The 22,422-nt window shown below is 35.4% G+C and overlaps 1 protein-coding gene across 4 annotated transcripts in view; it reads left to right on the top strand.

The window, feature by feature from the left end:
- The window catches only part of fynb (FYN proto-oncogene, Src family tyrosine kinase b), a 73,237-nt gene that overhangs the window by 44,837 nt on the left and 5,978 nt on the right, over positions 1 to 22,422 (top strand). Inside the window, exons 3-11 of one of the 4 annotated variants that reach the window (XM_048206163.1) lie at positions 925 to 1,199; positions 3,641 to 3,737; positions 5,636 to 5,734; positions 8,442 to 8,545; positions 11,654 to 11,803; positions 14,620 to 14,784; positions 15,382 to 15,537; positions 18,790 to 18,969; positions 20,437 to 20,513. In XM_048206163.1, the coding sequence (XP_048062120.1) occupies positions 935 to 1,199; positions 3,641 to 3,737; positions 5,636 to 5,734; positions 8,442 to 8,545; positions 11,654 to 11,803; positions 14,620 to 14,784; positions 15,382 to 15,537; positions 18,790 to 18,969; positions 20,437 to 20,513 (1,293 nt within the window). In that variant the 5' untranslated portion in view covers positions 925 to 934. The remainder of the gene's footprint in view (positions 1 to 924; positions 1,200 to 3,640; positions 3,738 to 5,635; positions 5,735 to 8,441; positions 8,546 to 11,653; positions 11,804 to 14,619; positions 14,785 to 15,381; positions 15,538 to 18,789; positions 18,970 to 20,436; positions 20,514 to 22,422) is intronic. The other 3 variants (XM_048206164.1, XM_048206165.1, XM_048206166.1) reach the window with 3 other exon arrangements.

The raw sequence follows: 22,422 nt of genomic DNA on the forward strand, positions 1-22,422 counted from the left end.
GATGAATGGAAGCGCGCGCACACACACACACTCACACACATTCTCTGCTTGAGTCTGTAGTGCTTTAGTGAGTGAATCTAGTGATTTCCTGCATCCCACAAGAGGAGCTTTAAAAAAAAGTGTATCCTTCTTACTTGTTTGTTAATAATATTTTAAAATAATCTATATGCAAAAAGACATTCTTCCTCTATGCTGTATTATATACTGTATGTCATAACACTGTACCTGCAGAAAATATAACATTAATGAAATTAAAGGTCACTTAAGTGTACTTAAAGAACACACTTTCATGACAGTTTTTAACACGCTTAAGTTAAAAAGTGCAATTTGTAATAATACCAAATTAACCGTTTTACTGTTTTGTTTTGTTTTTTTGGTCTTGGTTTAAAAAATTACACTTATGGTGATGTGTTAACTAACATAAAGCATAACATAAAGCACATGTAAAGTACGTGATTACAATTGTAACTGTATTGTTGTTAAATGTAATGTGCTAAATTGCAACTTCTAATGTGTCATTACAAGTATATTTAAATGCATGACATACAAGTTTCAATAGTAATTAAATAACATTAAAGTATATTTTAGTTTACCATAAATGCTTGTCAGTACATTAGATAGTACACATTAACCATATTTCCCAGACAATAGAAGTAATTATGAAATTAAATATAAAGATATACTTAAGTACTACTTAAATGGGTCAAAAAGGCACTCTTAAGTTTAACTAATTGTATCTATAAATTTGAACTATAATACATTTCCATTTAATTATAAATAACGTGATTAAGTGTTTAAAAACAATACATTCAGTTCACACTTAAGTATATTCTTTTAAATTACAGAATTTATAAAAGTAGTCAAAAGTGTATTTATTTTTAACAAGGGTAGTTTATTCCTAATCTCTCTTTCTGTCTTTGTCAGATCATAGAGGATGGGCTGTGTGCAATGTAAGGACAAAGAGGCTGCTAAGTTAACAGAGGACCGGGACACCAGCTTGTCTCAGAGCGGAGTAGGTTACCGATATGGCGTCGACCCCACGCCGCAGCATTACCCTACCTTCAGTGGGGTCACTGGGGTCACCGCCATTCCCAACTATAACAATTTCCATGCCACTGGAGTCACGCAGGGCGTGACAGTCTTCGGAGGAGTCAACACATCAACACAACAAGGAACGCTCCGCACGCGAGGAGGCACAGGTAACACACACTTCATTAGAATGGAAACATGTCTGACACACTTTTCATACAATTCCACAACTGCCTAAATCTCATTATTTGAGTCGATGTTGCGATGTTGGGCTGCTCAAACAAAGTGCAGTGTTTTCATAGCACCGCAGTGTTTACACTTTTTAGGGAAGTTAACCTAGAAATTGCTTTCTTAGAACTTTTCTCTAAATATAGTTACTCAGTTATGGGCCCTCTATTGACATCTATGTTGAAACTTGCAGAGGAGTTTTTGTCTGTCTCCATAGTTGCCAAACTTCTTTAAAAACATCTAATTCATTGACCTGAGAATTGATATAGCAAAAAGCCATTTGAACAAGAAACATTTGAATGGCATATATGGACGCTTCAGCTGAAATACAAAAGAAGGAATCTTCCATTGCATCACATATTATTTTTTTTAATATTGAGTGTGGCATCATATCCCGTGCCTATATTTTTTGGAGGTCCAAGAAACTTTTAAAAAATAAAGGTTCTTTATTACTAGCTTTCCAAGGTTCCTTATTTACTTTTCCTTATCCTACGTACGCCCCATAACGATTTGCACAAATTATTGGAGTAACTGTAAAAAATCAGTGAAAGTTTAACTCTGTCAGTGCAATAATGTTTTTTTTTTTTTTTCTTTTCTTTTTTTAAAAACAAAATTGGGCACAATGAAGTGACATTATTCTACTCACCCTTCAACCATCGAACATTAAAAGGAAGCTTTAAAAAAAAAAAAAAAATTACTACAACAGACCATAAATAACCCCAAAAGCTTGATTCGATCTACAGTAATAATACGGACAGGTTAAATATCACTGTAGAAATATGTCTATCTATGTTATGCAACATACATTGCATTAATCATTAAGTTTAGCATTAAGTGATAATCTTTGAAAGTGCTTTCCATCATTTTAACAGACAATTACTGTATTTACCTGCTTTAGAAACATTCCAGTAAGTACTGTTAATAGGGATTAGAAATGAAAAGGAAGACAATTACAATTTTAAAGCATCTGTGTGAAAATAAACCTGGAAAGAGACGCAAGAATTTGGGGAGAAAAACGACATATGCTTAGTGCATTCCAGTGAATTATTCATGGGATATATCATAAGTTAAATTGGGAGAGCAGACCACATTGTCTTTTGTTGTCTTCATATTGTTACAGTGGAATACAAAGAAAAAGGAAAAGAATCAGGAGGAAAAGAATGCAGCGACAGAAAAGAGCTCTTGCCATAGATATTCTTGTGATATCATGTCTCATTAAAATACCAAGTGTTGTTATTCTTCTGACGTCTGACAACTTATTCAGTCAAACTGACAGATAAGGATAATTTGTAGTGCAACCTTATAATTTGAAATGATTCGTTTCAGTCTTTTTGAGTGGAAGTTCCCCAAACCGGAAGTGCCTCCCATAATTCAAAATGCAGTAAGCTTGTCAGGAAAAAAGTGGATAGTGGAAAAAAGTTCTTCACATTAAGAAAAAAGTGGTTCTTTTATAAAAACTGTTCACTGTTCTATGGCTTTGATTAAAGAAAAACTAAAAAAACTTTTGTTACCTTTTTTTAAGAGCATGTGTTGATATATTTTCTGTTGACAACAAGAAAGTAGTGTGGGACACATCAAAGAACCTGACATTTTATAAATAGCCAATACATTTTCGCTTGTCCTTTTAAATCTAGTTTGACCTATGATATGTTATAAGATGGCCAAGATGTCCAATATAAATACCTTTTAAAGATGGGTCATCACTTGGCTTGAATCATCAGACTGCTAAGTGTTGAATGTAAGTCTGTTGAGGTTGATTGTTTTACATTCTTGTGTTACTGAATATGTGCTTAATGACAGATTTTAGGTTTGGGTTCCATTCTAATGAAGGGTTTGGTTTGCTTGTGTCCCATTACTCTGGTTCTGTGTCATGACCAAATTTCTCAAATCTTGTGGGAATCATTTGAGGCAAACTGTTACAGGCAAAATGACAATAGTGAAGATGATTTTGCACTGCCAGACCAGACAAATGTTCCCCATCCCTATCCCACACAGCTTTGTTTATAATATCCCATTGGGAGAGGTGTAGCTTTCAGCTCATCCCTCTAAGATACTTTTAGACCAGAAATCATTCTATTCTGTATATCAGCATGTAGGTCTATGTGTGTACTGTACTATACCAGTCTATACTGTGGTGGACTGGTGGTCTTGAATCAGTTGAATTAGTCTTGACTCCTGAAATGGCTCCTGCAGGCCCTAATTGCAGGTTTTGAATGTTATTTGATCTGTCTGAAAGCCTCCGCAGACCAAAATGGCTTTTTCTTTCCTAGTGCTCATGCTGCACTATGTTGTTTTCCCTTTCCAGGATAAAAAGTGCACTTTAACTTATTCTTAATCCTCATGGTGCTGATGCTCTCTCTCTCTCTCTCTGTCTCTCTCTCAGGTGTGACTCTATTTGTTGCTCTCTATGATTATGAGGCTCGTACCGAAGATGATCTCAGTTTCAGGAAAGGAGAGAAGTTTCAAATCATCAACAGCACGTAAGTCTAAGACCTGAAACATAAGCTGTGTTTGCAATGGAATACTAGTTCACTACTTACTGATTTAAACTGAATCATGTCAAATTCCCTTTAAGGCAAGTCAGTTCACTTCGCAGCCATTTTAGTAACACCCAAAGACAGTAATTTTCAGCCATGCAAGAACAAATTCTACTGTATGTACTTGAATGGAGAAACAGAAAACCACCCCTAAACATAACCGTCAGTGGGGAAATAAGAAAACGCATGAATGAAATCATACAATCTTTTAACTGTTAAGCTGCCAACTAAATGAGTGTAATTCATACTTACGTGCATTCAATATATTATCGCCCTGCTCTTTATACAAATTTGATATATGAAGTATGTTCAACTTTATCCGCAAACATACAGTATACACGTGTAGGGTGATATATATATACTATAAGCTATATAATGTCTCCATTAATTGTATCGTTGTACTATACAAATTTATTTATTCGTATAGGTGCTATACGAATAAATTTGACTTGATTTGATCATTTCTTCCATTAATACATATATGACTAAACTGGATTTATATATGTACTATGTTGTGTACAGTCTTTGAAACTGTTTCAAATAATGGTATGCTACATTGTCACATGACCTTATCACAATATATGTCCAGCTGTCCATCCAATCAAATAATAAGTTGTAATATGAAGGTTTTTTAATTTTTAATTTTTTTGCACACTTTATATACTTTATACTGCAGAAATGTACATTTTGCTATATTGCATTCATACTTTATACTTTGTTAAATCTACACTTACAACAGTTATATGAATTCATCCAGTTTTAATCCTGCCTCCTTGAATTCAAATTTGAATTCTGATTTTTACACAGATAGGTAGCAAGCTAATTATTAAGTAGTAAGCCTGTGTTGCATTCTATACATTGCCAAAATGTTTTACAGTAGAGCGCCGTCTGCTGGTGGTAATGTAACCTGCACTGCTTAGTACAGCAGGTCTTCACGAGCCATGCTATTACTATAATAACAGCGGATACGTGTGTGTGTGTGTGTGTGTGTGTGTGTGTGTGTGTGGCTTATAAATCATACAGAATGAGGGGTTTTTTTTAGAAAGTAAAAATGTGCACAGTTTTCTGAGATGGATAGGTTTAGGTGTAGGGGTAGTGTAGGCGGATAGAATACACAGTTTGTACACTATAAAAACCATTACGCCTATGGAATGTCCCCACAATTCACAAAAACAAATGTGTGTGAGTGTGTGTGGGTCTGGGAAAGTGGACACAATGATTGGGAGAGATGATTTGGGAAATGATGTTTTGTTGAAGAGCACAGGCTATTTGAGAGAGGAAGAGATTGGTTAGTGGTGAGGGGTATAAAATGAAGGGCATGTTAAAGAGCGAGTAGGGCGTTATCGGATAAATGGAAGATTCACAGAAGTACAGACCAGCTGTAGGCAGATCGTTTTTCCACTCTGTGTGTGAAAGTGTGTGTGTTGTGGATGTGGTTGTTTACTTGTGGTAATTTTGCTTTGAAAGGTTTGTAGGGGTTAGATGTGAGGCAATGACAGAGACACACTGTTGTAGAGAGATCATTGTAAATATTCAAGGAAAAGGGGACTAGACTTTTCAAATAGTTTTCTCCTCTAGAGAGATTTCTCTACTCAACCTAAAAAGGCCAGCAGTGATTTCTCTCTTTCTTGTGGTGTTTCTATTTTTCATTCCAGTTTTTCAGATGGATGGATGAATGAATGGACAGATGAATGAATGGACGGTTGTATTGGATATTGGATGAACAGATGGATGAACATACGGAACAACAGACTCATAGACAAACCTGCTGAAAAAAAAAAGTCTCTCCATGCCAAGAAGATAACGTGTGTATGTTTTCTGTCTTTGTCTCTTTATGTCAGTGAGGGTGATTGGTGGGACGCCCGCTCTCTCACTACAGGAGGAACCGGCTACATTCCAAGCAATTACGTCGCCCCTGTGGACTCAATCCAGGCTGAGGAGTAAGTCTTGGGTTTGTGTGTGTGTGTGTGAGAGAGAGAGAGAGAGAAACACATTTGATCTGAACAAACAGGCTGTGTTAAGGGTGGGGTTAAAGTGATGTCATTCTGTTCACTCCTACTTTAACCCAGAGACCCCTCAGTAGGATGCTTGACAAACCTCAGCCCACTCTAAATGAATCCAGAGACAGCTGCAGCACAGGGTGGTGCTTGAATGTTATCGCTAGGCAACATTTGTGTTGTTGTTTGAGACAAAGTACAAACACCCGTCCAAAAAACTGACACATGTATTACCATTTTATCAACCTCAACCATACCTGAAGCCTAAAGGTGGGGCTGTTCCTAAACATAGAGTAGGCAAACTAGTCGGTTTCCTAGGGCACCACCAACTGAATAGGGCGCCAATGAGGGCCTTAGTGCAACACTGCATTTTAGCTAAAATTCACCACATGCTAAGTACAGCTTTGAGCTGTCAAATATTAGTAAAAGTATTTTAAATGTTATTAGAAAGATGGCAATCAAAAATCCAAGTGTATATTGAAATTAGATTTTTTTTTTAAATGAATGATGCAACTAGTGTTAGGTTATATTTAAAAAAATAAAAAATAAATGTTCCATTCACATGGAAATAAAATCTGTCTATACCAACTGTCTTTACCAGTCTCAGTCTATACTATCTATACCAACATCTATTTTAAATAATCAACATCTATTTTAAATGATCATATCATTATCTTAATCAAATGCATCAATCACAATCTCAGCTGTAATATATCCCATAGATTCCTATTGGAATGACTGGATTCTGCCTTTGAAATTCCACTGAGCAACAGTAAATGTGACTGTAATTTGAGTTATTGAATGTAACCCAACACCCTTGCTTTATTTAGTATACACGGAAACATGGTAAGTGGAAATACTGGTTCAATTCAGCCATATATGTTTAAACTAGAAACTGATTCAGAAGAAGTGGAAGAGACAGGCTTGTCTACAAGTATGTATCAGAATGGTAATGCATTTTATGCATCTCACTACGTTGAACACAAAACGGTAATTGATATGATTAGCCAAAAAACGACCCTATAGGTCGTTTTCAAGCACGTTATTACTACCTATATTTACGTTTTAAAGTTATGCGCCCTCTAGTTGGCGTAAAAGTAATGACAGTGTCGTGTTACGTTTGTCGTCATGAAATGACGTATGACTGTCGTTACCAATCAAAATGCGTGTTCATTTAAAAGCAATGTATGGACTTTTTACACCATATGTCCTATTTCCATTTAGCAAAACCTTGTTTATTAACCACTACATCCACCCCACTCCTAAACCTATACCCTTAGTGATTTATAGTGCATATACACTCTATGAGCACATTTGTTCCCTGGGATCGAACCCACGATTGCATGATCACATGATTGCATATTGTTATATATTGCAATGCTCTGCCAACTGAGCTACGCGAAACCCGAAATATGACACAGATAAAAGGGAACAATGCATTAAAATGAAAGTGTCCTGTTGTCGATATGGGCGCAACTTTAGCAAACGCTCCTATGGGTCTTATTTCATGAATTAAAAGGAAAGTGTCCTGTTGTCGAGAGGGGCGCAACTTTAGCAAACACCCCTATGGGTCGTATTTCATGAATTAAAATGAAAGTGTCCTGTTGTCGATAGGGGCACAACTTTAGTAAACGCTCCTATGGGTCATATTTCATGAATTAAAATGAAAGTGTCCTGTTGTCGATAAACGCTCCTATGGGTTGTATTTCAGGGAGGTTACAAATGACCTATATAGGCATATTGGTTGGAGAACATGTTGCATCAAATAGCTAATAATGTGTTGCTAATGTTCCCATTCACCATCTGAAAGTCAGACAGCTGCCTTCTAAAAAGTCAGTAACCTTAGAAACACTTTGAACAACTTAGAACGTCAATGGAGAAAGGCATATATTATAACATTGTAATATACAACATATACATAATTCACATCTACAGAAAAATATGCCGGGATAACATTGCTTCTCTTGAGATCCCCTGCTTCGCAGCATAGTTAATGATATGCTATGACCGCCCGCACTGTCTTTGGTTCACTGCAGTTTTAAGGAGAAAATACTCAAGCAATGGTGTTGACTGATGAATTTGCACATGGTTTGTCTTAAAGAATATTAAAAACACCACATAGACATATAAACAACATTAAAAACTTGATTTTCACCACAGTGGGTCTTTAAAACAGAGCAGGGACATTTCTGCTCTAAACGAAACATTTAATTATGTTGATTTCTCATGTGATGTCTTAGATTACACTATGTATTAATGATGTCATTTTTTTCCTCATTAAATTAAAAAAAAAAAACAGACTGATGTCAGATACTGGCTCAGTCTAACATGCTTAACTTTAACCAGAGGGAGATGTTTGAGTAATGCAAGTTTCTGATGTCATTTGTAAGGCTTGTTTACATATACAGCTGTAAAAACTTTTCCCAGCCATCCTTTTTTCTTATTTTGATTAAATTTACATATGTTCCCAGATAAATATTGTCTTCATTTTGATGTTATGAATAACATAAATACAGTAAAATGTTCATAAAGAATGCATTCAATCTGTCATAAACAGAAAGATCCTAAACAGTCCTGACTTGATCAACAGTATTAAGAAAAAGACATGTAATTCTGAGAAAGGACCTTTTCCTCTTTCTCTGTCTCTCAGCTGGTATTTTGGAAAGTTGGGGCGCAAGGATGCAGAGAGGCAGCTTCTTTCAACAGGGAACCCGCGTGGAACCTACTTGATCCGTGAGAGCGAAACCACTAAAGGTAATAAACAGCACTTATTGTACTACACAACACCATAAACTGGGTTATGCAAAAGTTTACCGTTTACTGCGCTTAGGGGTGTGATTCATAAAGAATTTAAACAATCTGATTCTGGTTATGATTTCTCTTAAAGAGCCAGTTCACCCAAAATTGAAAATGGTCATCATTAAAGGTGCAATATGTAAGAATTTTGCAGTAAAATATCCAAAAACCACTAGGGCAGTATTATACATTTTGTTCACTTGAGTACTTACAATAACCCGAAATGTTTGCAACTATTTGTACATCGTGAGAAAATTGCAATTTTAACCAAGACTCCGGGACGTGTGAGGAGTCACCTGTCTATTGCGTCATACTCGCGTTACCCTCGGTTTCCGGTTTTATTTTGCAGAATCCATGGAAACACCAAAGACGCTTTAATATTTACATGTTTTAATAGACAAGGAAACAACTGTTTTGATATATTTATAGACAGAAAACTAATTATTGATATATAGCTCAACACGTTTAGTCTTATTGCTTAAATCTAATTTTTTACGAGTACCATGCTTTACCATGCCTCCGAGAAAAAGACTATTTTGTGAAATAGCTAACATAGCATAATCAGATGCAGCTTTATTTTTAGTAACAGTAATACAGCATTTTCTCCATCATACAATACATTTTAAAATTAATTGCATGCCATTTATCAACACAAGCCATCCAGCATTTAATAAGATATTCTAAAATCGATCTATCTTACTCCAGTGTATAACAAATATCTCACAGCAGCCACCAAGCAAACGCACAGAGTAATGTTATAACATTTTCAACACACTCAAATGTATCTAATATGATAAACAGAGCTGCTTTACCTCATACTCATGACCGGAAAAGCGGAAGCAGCATTGGCGACTGTGACATAATAAAATTTCCGCTGCTCGCGGCGTGTTGCGCTATCGCTCCAGCAGTCTCGTTCAGCTCCCACAACACTCGGTTCTGCTCTGCTTCATACTACAGTAACATTAATAATCGCATCCATGAACATGATTTCTTCCCGAGTCCTATCCCAATTGTTTTCCACCGGCTGTGAGGTGAAGACCACATGTCCCAAGATTCCGCGGTCAAACTTGGCATCATCAAGCTACACCTTTGTTTTAAATAGGCCTCTAGCGACCTCTAGCGGACAGAAAATATTACATATTGCACCTTTAAAGGGTTAGTTCACCCAAAAATGAAAATTCTGTCATTTATTACTTACCCTCATGCCGTTCCACACCCATAAGACCCTCGTTAATCTTCAGAACACAAATTAAGATATTTTAGTTGAAATCCGATAGCTCCGTGAGGCCTCCATAGGGAGCAATGGATACTTCCTCTCTCAAGATCCATAAAGGTACTAAAAACATATTTAAATCAGTTCATGTGAGTACAGTGGTTCAATATTAATATTATAAAGCGACGAGAATATTTTTGGAGCGCCAAAAAAACTAAATAACAACACAAAAATAAAATAAAATAACGAGCACAGATGAATCAGTGTGTCGAATCTGCTGTTCGGAGCACCAAAGTCATGTGATTTCAGCCGTTGGCAGTTTGACACGCGATCTGAATCATGATTTTGATACACTGATTCATTTATGCTCCGATGATTCATGAAGCAGTGTTTTGAAATCGGCCATCGCTAAATAAGTCGTTATTTTGTTTTTTTGACGCTCCAAAAATATTCTTGTCACTTTATAATATTAATGTTGAACCACTGTACTCACATGAACCGATTTAAATATGTTTTTAGTACCTCTATGGATCTTGAGAGAGGAAGTGTCCATTGCTCCCTATGGAGGCATCACAGAGCTATCAGATTTCAACTAAAATATGTTAATTTGTGTTCTGAAGATTAACGAAGGTCTTACGGGTGTGGAACGGCATGAGGGTAAGTAATAAATGAGAGAATTTTCATTTTTGAGTGAACTAACCCTTTAACTCGCCTTTGTTGTTTTGGACTTTCATTGGATGGCCAAAAAGATTTCAAACATTCTTCAAATTATCTTCCTTTGTGTTCTGCACAAGAAATAAATGCATATAGGTTTGAACAACATGTGGATGAGGAAATTAATTCAGAATTTAAATTTTTTTTTGGGTGAATTATCACTTTAACATTTATGGTTTCTTTAGCACTAGAAAAGAAGAAACAATTTCATCGACATGGTGAGATAATTTCAATAAAAAAGCATTTAGAACTATTTATTTTCAGAGGTGGCATAAATGCAAACAAATAATGCTAACTACTGTACTGTATGTATTATACAGAATGTGGTAACATATTTGATTAATTGATAAAATACTACTGACAGACTACTCTTTATAATTACACTGAGTAACTAGTTATGTTTGATTCGCATTAAAAAAGAACAACTTTTAAAAGAAGCCACTGAAGATAAACCCCCTCACTCCCATGAAACACGAATGATGTAATCGAGTCAGTCTCCCTGCAGTCTCAAACTACTTAAATATTTGTATAAATTTGCATATTTTTCAATAAACATAAAATATACTATTTCTATTTACATAAACATCTTTAAATCAATAGTTTTATATTCATCCATTATTTTAAATTCTATTATATCATTCGCAATACTTCACTGGATAATAGTTCTTTGTATCACTAAAGCCGTTAAGAACACAGTCTTGTACCTTTTGTATTTTTGTACCTTTGTAACTACTTTTTTGCATCAAAGCAAAGTTTGTAATGTTTTAATTCACCTTGTAGCTGACTTTTGGTTTGGTTCATGGCTTATAACACTTTTACAAAGCCTTTATAATTCCTACTGGAAAAAACGAATGGAGACTTCAAGAATCAAGGCCGCTGAAAAAGTGGGCGGACACTGCTGCGCTCGATTCTGTCTGCTTCGTTAAAAGAATGCATGTGTGAGAATCATTAACAGAGCTAACATCATTCTATTCCAGGACTTTTTAAACAATGTTACCGGTTCTGAAAAAGAATTGGTTCCCTGTTCTCAGCCGTATCTGTGCTACACAACAAAATGTATTTCACAACACCATTTTCTTAGTTATACAACACCATCTACTGCACTACAGCAATACTTCTGTTGTGTGTCTGTGTGGCAGGTGCCTTCTCTTTGTCTATCCGGGACTGGGACGATGTGAAAGGGGACCATGTGAAACATTATAAAATCCGTAAACTGGACAGTGGAGGATATTACATCACCACTAGAGCTCAGTTTGAGACCCTTCAACAGCTGGTCCAGCATTACACGGGTAACACACATACAGTAGACACACTTCTTATTCCACAGACCCAGTACACATACATGCACTGACATGCAGAATTATTGTAGGTAATTACTGTTTTTACTTAAGATCATTGTTAGATGCCTGTTAGAGTTGCAAATTGAATGATTATTTATATCCCATAATGCCATTCACAGTGCTTTTGCAGCTCCCTACAGGAGGTGGTACTTGCTGTAGTCAGTCAGAAAACCTCAAATGAGTAGCGCTCACTCTCTCTCTCAATAGGATGTACTTTGTCTACGCTCCAGTTAACATATTGACCGTTAATGCATCTAGAATGAGTCATATGGATTTTAGATAGCATTTGGCTTCTTCCATGACCTCCCATATTGAGCCTAGAGAACAAACATACACACAGATACTCATAATAATACATTCATCAGGATGACCTTAACTGTGTATCAATGTCAATCGCTCTGTTGATGCTACTACTCTAAGATGGCTGCATTTGCTCTAGCTTTACACTTTCTTTTTGTTGACCGTCTTCAGTTTCAGCAGCAGAGCCTTGTGTTTGTCTTGGTAATGCACCCTGTTACAGCAGTGCATTTGAAAGCAGACTCTGCAGTCTGTTTACCATTTGCTTTGATTGCTTGGTCCAAACCTTAGCGCTATTCCACCACCTCCCTCTGTCCCACAGGTCTCTTTTCACAATTATTTAGTGCATCTGCAATGTAAGTGTGAAAAGTAGTGTCAGCTGCTTGCCACTTCAGAAAAGCATAAAGACTCTCAAATGATTCTTCGTTGATTCACAAATATTTATTATTAGAAATTTAAAATTATTAATGAGATGTTTTTTAAATCATATACAGGACAATACATTGCAGATACAGATATGTGCGACGCAGTTTGCAAACCGCTTGGACGGCACGTCTACTGTGGCATATACAGTATGGCATGAAAATGTTGTGCTTACACTGCAAACAAAATGAAAATTCTGTCATCACTCATACTCATGTCAAACTCAAGTCCGCACCAAAAAAAAAAAAAAGTTTGAAAGCACCCCAGCCCAGAGATCTGATGAATCCGATGTCATAATCACACTTTTATTGACGTGTGAGGGGGCTCATGGTGTTTTTATGTTTTATTTTGTTTATCCTTTATTTAACATGGAGAATCCCACTGAGATATTACTATCTCTTCTTCCAAAGAGACCTGGTCAAGACATCACTTACACACAGAGAGAATCACAAAATACAATACCACAACCTATTTTATAAATAAAATTAAGAAAAACATTTACAAGTGTCCTCCAAAACATTAAGACCTCTAAAAAAATGCTCAAAGGTGGAAGTGCATCTAGATTAAGTATATTTTGCAATTCATTCCAAGCCCAAGGAGCATAAAAAGAAAAAGTACATTTAACAAATTCTGACAATACCCTTGGGACTTTTAGCTGAATGTGAACCAGATCCAGTAACTATTTGTATAAAAAATATAAAGATTATGAAATATAAAAGGGAAATTTTACCTAAAAGAGCCTTTGCGATAAATAAGTACATATGCAACGTTCTCCTTTAAAGTGCAATGATGTTTTCGTTACTCAGCACCACAAACAAAGCATAATGCTGCATGATAAACAGAATCTAATTGAATTTTTTTACTAAAAAATGTACTCTACTATTTTTTTTCGAGCCTCATAAGAAATTTCTTAAACGATAAAAAAAAAAAAACTAATTTTGGCCTGAGCTTCTTCAACAAATTATCAATATGTACATAAAAAGCTAATCTTTTATCCCTCCATATACCTAAATATTTATAAGAACTAACTCTTTTAATAAATATACCATCTAAAGTTGTGATTGCCATATCTGTTACTGTAGAGCGACCACAATTTAAAATATTTTGTCCTTTTTAAGTTTAAAACCAATTTTAACTGCAACAACGAACACTGCAGTCCTTAAAGCATTCTGCAGTTGCTTTAAGGCTTGATTTAGAGAAGATGCCGTTGTATAAATAATTGTGTCTTCTGAATACAAATATATTTTGGCTAAATCTATTCCATGATCTAAATCATTGATATAAATAAAAAATAAAAGAGGGGCTAAAACAGATCCTTGAGGAACCCTAGTGTTTATTTGAAGGAAAGGTGAATTGTAATTTTTCATAGACACACATTGAGTGCGTTCTGAAAGATAGTTTTCAAACCATTTTAAAGCAACTTCAGGTCTATTGTTGAGGTCTTGATGGCCAATGAGGCCGGATACATGCTCGGGTTCCTCAAGCTCAGAGCAGATGGTACTCAATGACTGATTCCTGAAATGATGCGTCTATTGGTGCCAAGTGTTCTGTTATCTCAGCTTTACAGTCCGGAATAAACATTGCTGTAGTGTTACAGGAAAATGCCACACATTAACCCTTTGTTAAATGTCAGTACATATCCAAGAGTCATGCACAACACTATGGCCAATCACTGAGGGGCAAACATCTCAAAAGGCGCTACAAATCAGTCCAATATTTGTTTTTAATCCGTTACCAGGTTTTAGTTGTGGTAATTTTTATTTTCAAGATCATGTAGAAAAAAAGCCTTTGTTGCTCTGTAAATAGTATGTAAGTATATTTAAGAGCATTCATTAATATTTAGTATTTCACAAACAAGTGCAGAGGTCACTGAAAAAAAAAAAAAACATGCAACATGGCTCACAAGTTACACATAAACACCCTATCCAGGTGTCATGCTGAAACTCTGTACTGCTTCCTTTCAGTGCTTCTAATGCTTTTCTTTTCTCTCTCTCTCTCTGACATTGTGTATATTTCTATGTGTCTGTGTGCGTGTGTGTGCTCAGAGCGGGCAGCAGGGCTTTGCTGTCGCTTGGTCGTCCCTTGCCACAAAGGGATGCCAAGGCTCACTGACCTATCTGTCAAAACCAAAGATGTGTGGGAGATTCCACGGGAGTCACTACAACTCATAAAACGCTTGGGCAACGGCCAGTTCGGGGAGGTTTGGATGGGTATGGCCCCTCCCTGTGCTTAGCAACGACCGACCAAAGAGGGAGATGGAGTGAGGTCAAAGTGAATGCGGAGTCACTTTACAAATTTACTGGATATGTAAGCAATTTATTTACAGATCTTCCAGGTTTAATGTGTGTTAAGCTCTAACGAAAGCATTTGTATCGACTCATCCTTCTGACTTTTTAAAAAAACAGCAAACTGCATCGGTGTTCTAGAATGTTTAAAAGCCAGGTGGATGAACTACTGGTTACAGATTGTCATGTGACCTCTCAACTTATCGTTCTTTTTAAAAGTTACAAGGTTACTGGTGTTATGTCATAACAGCAAATTTAAAGGACAGGATTTATACATTCAGTAAGTGCCAACATCAAAACACTTATGTTTTCGTTAAAGCTTAAGGTATGTTAAACCTCAAATAAAAGGATAGCATAAAAACAAACACAGAAAAGTTTGGATACATTAAATCCATCTCTGGAACATTCAGACAATCATGAAGTGAGCGACTCTCTCAGAAAAACATAGCCACACTCCTTCTCTCTCATTGCATGTTCCCTCGCCGTCCTGCTAGTTAACCCCTCTACTCCTCCCCTCTATAGAGAGTGCAGATGGTTTGTGCTTTAATTTAACGAGTATATGTGTGGACTACACCCCTGATACGGTGGGACTTAGCCATGATTCCTGGGAAATCGCCCGTGAGTCTCTGACGCTGGACATGAAGCTGGGGGCCGGGTGTTTTGCTGATGTTTGGTATGGTAAGATAGTCACCTCCTCTCCCACCTTCTCTGACCTCCATACAAACTTAGGTTTGAAGTGAAGTTTTGTAAGAAGCATTTTCATCTAATCCAGTCATATTGGGTGCTCACCTCATTCCTACGACAATCTTTGAGTGTCCGTCTGCCGTCCCTTTTCCATCTTTATTTCTAAAGTTGTTATTAAAGGAGCAGTTCAACAAAATTACTTTTGATGTTTCTCTTTTTATTATACTTTTTTTTTGAAGAATCATAGCTTTTTTACATAATATTGTACATTTTTAAATTGCTTTCAAACTGCAAAAAGTACTATAGAAGTACTTTATGTATGTCCCAAGTCCCAGGTTTTTTTTTTTTTTTTAAATCCTGTCTGAAATTTGAAACCTTTGGAAAAGAGCTTTGTGAAGATACAGAAATTTCTCCAAAAATGATCTTATTGCATACAGGTTTGGAATGGCATGTAAGTGAATAAACAATTACATCATTTTCATTTTTGAGTAGGCTGTTCCTTTAATTTCCAGAGTCCAGAGCAATTCTTGAGAAGTCTTGTGATCTCATCTCTTTAAGGAGCCCCTAAAGGGACATGGTGATGGGAAAAAAAAATTAGATGGGAGAAAAAAAGATATTTCAATGCTTTTGAAATCTCTCACAAAGTGTTTGCGTTCCCCTGAGAAACTTTGCTTTCACTCTCCAAACTTTTGCATTCATTGCGAGCGACCACAGAGTTTCTCGGGACAATTTAAAACATTTACGAGAGAAAACCATTGAATTTTTTTTTTTTTTCCTCCCATGTCATATTTTTTCCATGTCCCTTTATGGGCTCCATACCTTTTCATTACGAATAGAAAGCCACTTCTGTTTGCCCATATCATGCTCAAGGATTAGATGAACATGCAAACTCATCATAGATGTAAATGTTGCAAAAAAGTAACTATTAAATTAGATTTTTCACAAGAACGAATTTTACATGAGAGACAAACTATAGCTAATTTGTGCACACACATTTTACACTTACCAATTCCTTTTGCTAATTATTGTGAGAGCTTCAATGATTCTTCTACACGTCATTATCATGCCATTGAATGGAGGTAAGAATAAGAAGAGTAAGTATCAGGTTGAGTTATGGTTGTTTATTATGACTAATGCCCAGGAGATTTTTGTCTACTGTTCCCCACCTCTGTTCACAAGCAGTCTTGTTCAAGAGAAGTGTGCTTGTGTGCATAATATCTCTCACATTCCCTCTTCCTTCCCTGTAGATGTGCATCCCAAAATATCTCCTGAATCTGCCTATAATTAATTTTGCCTTTAGGACACTGCTGGCATTTAGTTTTTAATGAGCAGAATCACACAGATCAGTGTGTGTGTGGATCAGTGGATTTAAAAACCAAATGTAAATCAGACCATTTGAGTACCACCTTCACATCACCTGCAAGTAAACGTGATGATGTTTGTAACATTTTCTTCAGTAATGTGAAATATTTCAAGTTGTGCTGGGCCAGTTCAGATTTTTCAGATGTCTATATTAAGCCAGGATAGGAGGAAGTATTTTAATATCTAATTACAAACTTGACATTTAAAAATGGAATATTCACCATTGCAGTGTCATTTAAAGGCAAGCAGATTCCAGTGTTGTGGAACTAACAATAGCCACTTTTCCACCGTCAGGCCGAACAGTTTAAGAACGGTAAAGAGCTGTTTATTTAATTACATTCCCAGCCCCGAATTCACTGCACGCATTCCACCAGCATTGTTAGCCAACCATGCAGAACCGTGCTGGTGGAATGTGTGTAGTGGCTACCAGTTTCTTTGTAGCTGGCTAAGCACGCTATTTGAGTGACATAAACACAAATTATTAATAAATAATTAAAAGAAACATCTGATCATCCTCTATAACGTGGTCGTTGTTTACATCTCATTTCCTCTGTAAACGTATTTGTGTTACGTTCCACAGACCTCCGTTAACAGCCACACAGTGGAAAATTAAACTATATTCGTACCGACTGGGCCAGATTGCACAGAATGGAATGGTTGAGCAACAAGAACGGATGGTCCTGATGGTGGAAAAGCGGCTAATGTTGTTTTCTGTCTGTTGTAACTCTCTACTATGTCCTGCAAAAAAAAAAAAAAACAGCCACAAATCACAAGTACAGTGTAATCTGTAATTTATTTGTCCTAAAAATAAGATAATTCACTTTAGATTGCATATGCAATATATTAAGATATTTTCACAGAATATATCTTCTTCATTTAATTTAATCTTAAATTCGAAATACGGTATATTCTCTAAAAAGAAGTCTCATTAGCTTACACTATTTTGCTTCTCAAGTATTCAAGATTTTTCTCATTTTAAAGACATTTAGATATTTTTACTGGAAAACAAGACAAAAAAGTAGGCCTACTTATATAACGAAAATGTTTTTGGCTCACACTTTATATTAGGTGCCTTTAACTACTTGCATCAAAAAATAAGTACAATGTACTTATTGAGTTTATGTTGTGTTGCAAAACACTTTTGCAGTGGGATACAGGTAAGGTAAGGAACAGTTTTGGTGGTATGGATAAGTTTAAGGGTGGGTTAAGGCTCTTGAGAGGTAGGGGAAAGGTCAACAGTGTAATTATATATGTAATTACAGAAATTAATTACAGATGTAATTACATGCAGGTATTTTAAAATATTAATGCAATATAAAAATGTATGTACATAATAGGTGAATTGTATCAGATGATTAATTTATTTAAATGTTAGGTTACACTTTATTTTAAGGTGACATAGTTGCATTTTACTTACTCAAATAAGTACTGAGTAATATTATAATATAGAGTTAGGGTTTGGTTTAGGGTTAGTTACTTGTAATTATGCATAATTTACTGTTATTACTATAGTAAGTACATGAAGTAACATGTAACTACGTAACTTTAAATTAAAGCGTTACCTAATTTTAGTATATACTAGTTAAAGACACCTAATATAAAGAGGAACCGTTTTTTGCAGTGTTCATCAAATGATGGAAATTATGTTGTTACCTGATCTAAAACAACACAGAAAGTGACTACAAATGAACAATGCTATAAATCGATTCTTAGTGAATTGACCCATAAGTGTGCTTGTGTGAAAATGACTGTTTTAATTGCAAAAAGATTTTGCATGAACAAAAGGGGTTTAAATATTTTTGGGTGCATAAAAGTCATTTTGTGGCATGCTGTTCAGCTTTGTGCTGTTGTACCTACTGACAACTGTGTGGTTTTTGCTGTCAGGCACATGGAATGGCAACACTAAAGTGGCTGTGAAGACCCTCAAGCCCGGAACCATGTCTCCAGAGTCTTTCCTGGAGGAAGCGCAGATCATGAAGAAATTACGACATGATAAATTAGTGCAACTCTATGCTGTCGTTTCTGAGGAGCCCATCTACATTGTCACTGAGTATATGGGCAAAGGTCAGCAGTTGTTTTCGTCATAAAATTGAAGAGAATGGCTTAACCAGAGGACAGACATACTGTAGAATGTATATATTTTAGCAACACTGATGGGTTTTGTAGGCCTTACAAAAAAAAAAAATCCAATTAAAGATAAATCAGGATTGAAGGTTGACGATCTAACCTCAGAAATTGTCACTTGAGGACTTGGACAGAAAGAAAAAGAAATTATAGTGGCCTAAATTTAATTTGAAAAGCTGTAATGGAGGAAACAGACATTTAACCTAATCCTGCAGAAAAACCTAATGGACAGTGGATGGAAAATGTCCTGAACTCCACATTTGTTATTCAGCATCAAAAACATAATTTAGTTGAGACCATAATCCACCCTCTTTTAGAGGAAAAAGTTTAAGAAGTATAATAATAGTAAAATAAAAATAAAGTAAAAATGTACTCAAAATTAAGTTTAAAGACTGTTTTTTAGTTCTCTATGTAAATGAAATCTGTTAGGATTGGCTGCTTGCTAAAAGGTGTTAATTTGTAAAGTAAATGCTGATGGTTTTATGTTAATGTGCTCATTGTTGTGACATCAACACTATGTAGAGGTCTGAAGAAGAAGTTTTGCAGTTTAGTTTCAATAAAGGGACTGGGTGGACTGGGGAAGGAGCTTTATTTTGTTAACAGTACATCAGACACTTTTATTTCAGAACAGCAAGTGTATATTATTTTAATTACAGTTTATCAGGTTTGCAAATTAACTTTTTTTTTTTCACTCACCAGCCAATTTGGCTACTAAAATTACCAGCCATTAAGAACTTAAACTAGCTAAAACAAAAATATCAGAAATAAACCAGATTATCATAGTCACATCTTAGATTTAAATATATATATTATTAAATCTGATTCTGAATCATTATATTGCTTTCAGCGTTACGATAGTCACTGTTTGCGAATGCCATTCAAATAAAATTAAATGGAAATAAAAACAAAATTCTCTGTGACATTGCCACGAGTTTACCTGCCCTTTTGCCCGAAAGTCTTGGACATGTGGCATGTATGAGAACAGGTTGGGGGGGGGAGATTTTTTTCAAAATCGTTGTATTTTAATGGAAAACTGTGAGTGACGCTGTAGTGCGGCTTGATTTTGAACAGCCAGAGTCATAGTTGGGGGCCGCTGGATGGTGTGTGTAGGGTCATAGAAAACAATGTGTTTGAATTTTAAAGTGAGTGACCCACTTTACTCATTGTTTTGCTAATGTTTGAGTCTCCTTTTGACACCATGCAAAGTGATAAAGCATAGTTTATGGATCATAACCCGCCAAATTGGCTAGTAGTATGCGTTACCCACCACAGTGGATTTTCACCCACATTTGCCAGATCAACAGGTGTTGATTTCAAACGGTGATTATGCAGACGTGTATACAAGATCTTGTAGCAGAAATGTCTCTTGTATCCGTAAAGCTAACATGTGCATGTTTCATGTTTTAGGAAGCCTTCTAGATTTCCTGAAGGACGGGGAGGGACGGGCCCTGAAGCTGCCCAACCTCGTCGACATGGCGGCCCAGGTATAGCATCACTCTCTGTGTAAATAGGATGTACCAAAATGAAAATTCTGGGCTGAAAATGAAAAGTCTGGGCCAAAATGGAAAAATCAGCATGCATTTGGCAGAAAAAAATGAAAATAAATAATAAATTAATTATTCAAACTTATTTAATAATCAACACTCAAATAGCTAAAACTGAGTTGTACAAACATTTAAATTGCACATATTTTTTATATCAGCTTTTTAATAACAGAATTGTTTTTATTCCAGTTTGTTGGTGAAATATAAACATTTAAACAACAATAAACTGTAATAACTTGTTTTCATGGCAGATTTATTCAAACTTACAATATATACAAACATTAATAATGAAGACAACACTAACAGGTTAAGTAAAAATATAATGAATATGTAATACAGTGCATATATTTAGCAAAATGCTCTTCTCTAGATTTATTTTTTCTAAATAACTGATGAGTTTCTGGACATTGAATAGGTTTCTTGAGGTAAATGTAACGTTAAGTGACATTGTATAGCTTACAAGCTGTTTTATTGATGTCTTTCCCTGGTTGAAACACTGATTGAGCAATTACATGAGACAGTATTCATTTCAATAAGTTGTAGTGTATCTTTTCAACATACCTTCTGGTGTTAGTTACTTGAGTAAAAAAGTATCCAATGAAAAAGCAACTAGTAGCGAGTTACTAGTTACTTTGGATCATATATAGACTATATAACAACAATACAATGACATGTTAATATTTATATAGATATTGAATTTAAATGATTATTATCATCATAATTAGATAACACTTAACTGAAAAGATTAGGTGTTAGTTTATTCAATATTTCAATTCAAATGTAATTACAGAATTTGTGTAGTATAAAATAATATTTTTAGGTACTACTAAATAATCTTTGAGTTGTTTACTTAAATGTTTTGAGTATTCTGAACTTATTGGGTTTTACAACCACTGCATCAAAATAATTAAAAAATAAGAAACATTACGTATGGTAAACAATAGTTTTAAGTACTGTGGACTTAAACATTAAATAAAAAAATAAAAATAAATAAATCAGTTTAACTTAATTGTTATTTATAATTATTCTTTACTTAAAAGATTTGAGTTGCTTTACTTAAATTTTTTGAGGTAATCGTTGTCTACAAAAATTAAGTATTCTGAACTCATCCGGTTTTACAATGTAGTAGCTAGTTACTAGTTACTTCGGATCATATATAGACTACATAAAAACAATACAATAACATGTTAATATTTCGATAGATATTGAATTTCAATGATTGTTATTATCATAATTTTTTATGCAACAAACACAGAAGAGACAAGTATTATTTCGGGCTGTTTAACTGTTGTAGCTTATCCATGTTGTGTGCACAAAATAGATGCTGAACACAGTTAAACGTGCCATCCGAGAAGCGCTAATTAAACGTCTGTTTCAGTCACTGATTTCAGCCCTCCAAACCATTTCTCCCCGAAACCCAAAATAGCTGTTTTGGCCGAAAATTTCCAGTAGCCGAAATTTCGGTGCATCCCTACTGAGTGTCATTGCATTCAATAAGTGGCAAACCACCATTTATTTCAAAGAAAGATAACACAAACCCACTTATCAAGCAAATCCTTTCACAGATACATTTTTCACTGTACTTTACATAAAGCAAGAATAGGTATATTGCTTAAATACCTTTTGAGGCCACTGTAGATCAATGATGTAACAAATACACCAGGATGAAAATAACTGCTTTGAGCCACTCAACCTGAAAAGAATCTCTTCAGGCCTCTGTTGTGTTCATGAAGTTATATCATTTTATGTAGGTACTGTATCAGCACTGTAACACACAGAAGGCTATCTTTCTTAGTTTGGCCTGTAGTAACCTCAGCACTTATTCCATAAGGATTTGACTTTGCTCAGC

Source organism: Megalobrama amblycephala, linkage group LG11 (genome assembly GCF_018812025.1).
Source record: "Megalobrama amblycephala isolate DHTTF-2021 linkage group LG11, ASM1881202v1, whole genome shotgun sequence".
In the NCBI taxonomy this organism is placed as follows: domain Eukaryota; kingdom Metazoa; phylum Chordata; class Actinopteri; order Cypriniformes; family Xenocyprididae; genus Megalobrama; species Megalobrama amblycephala.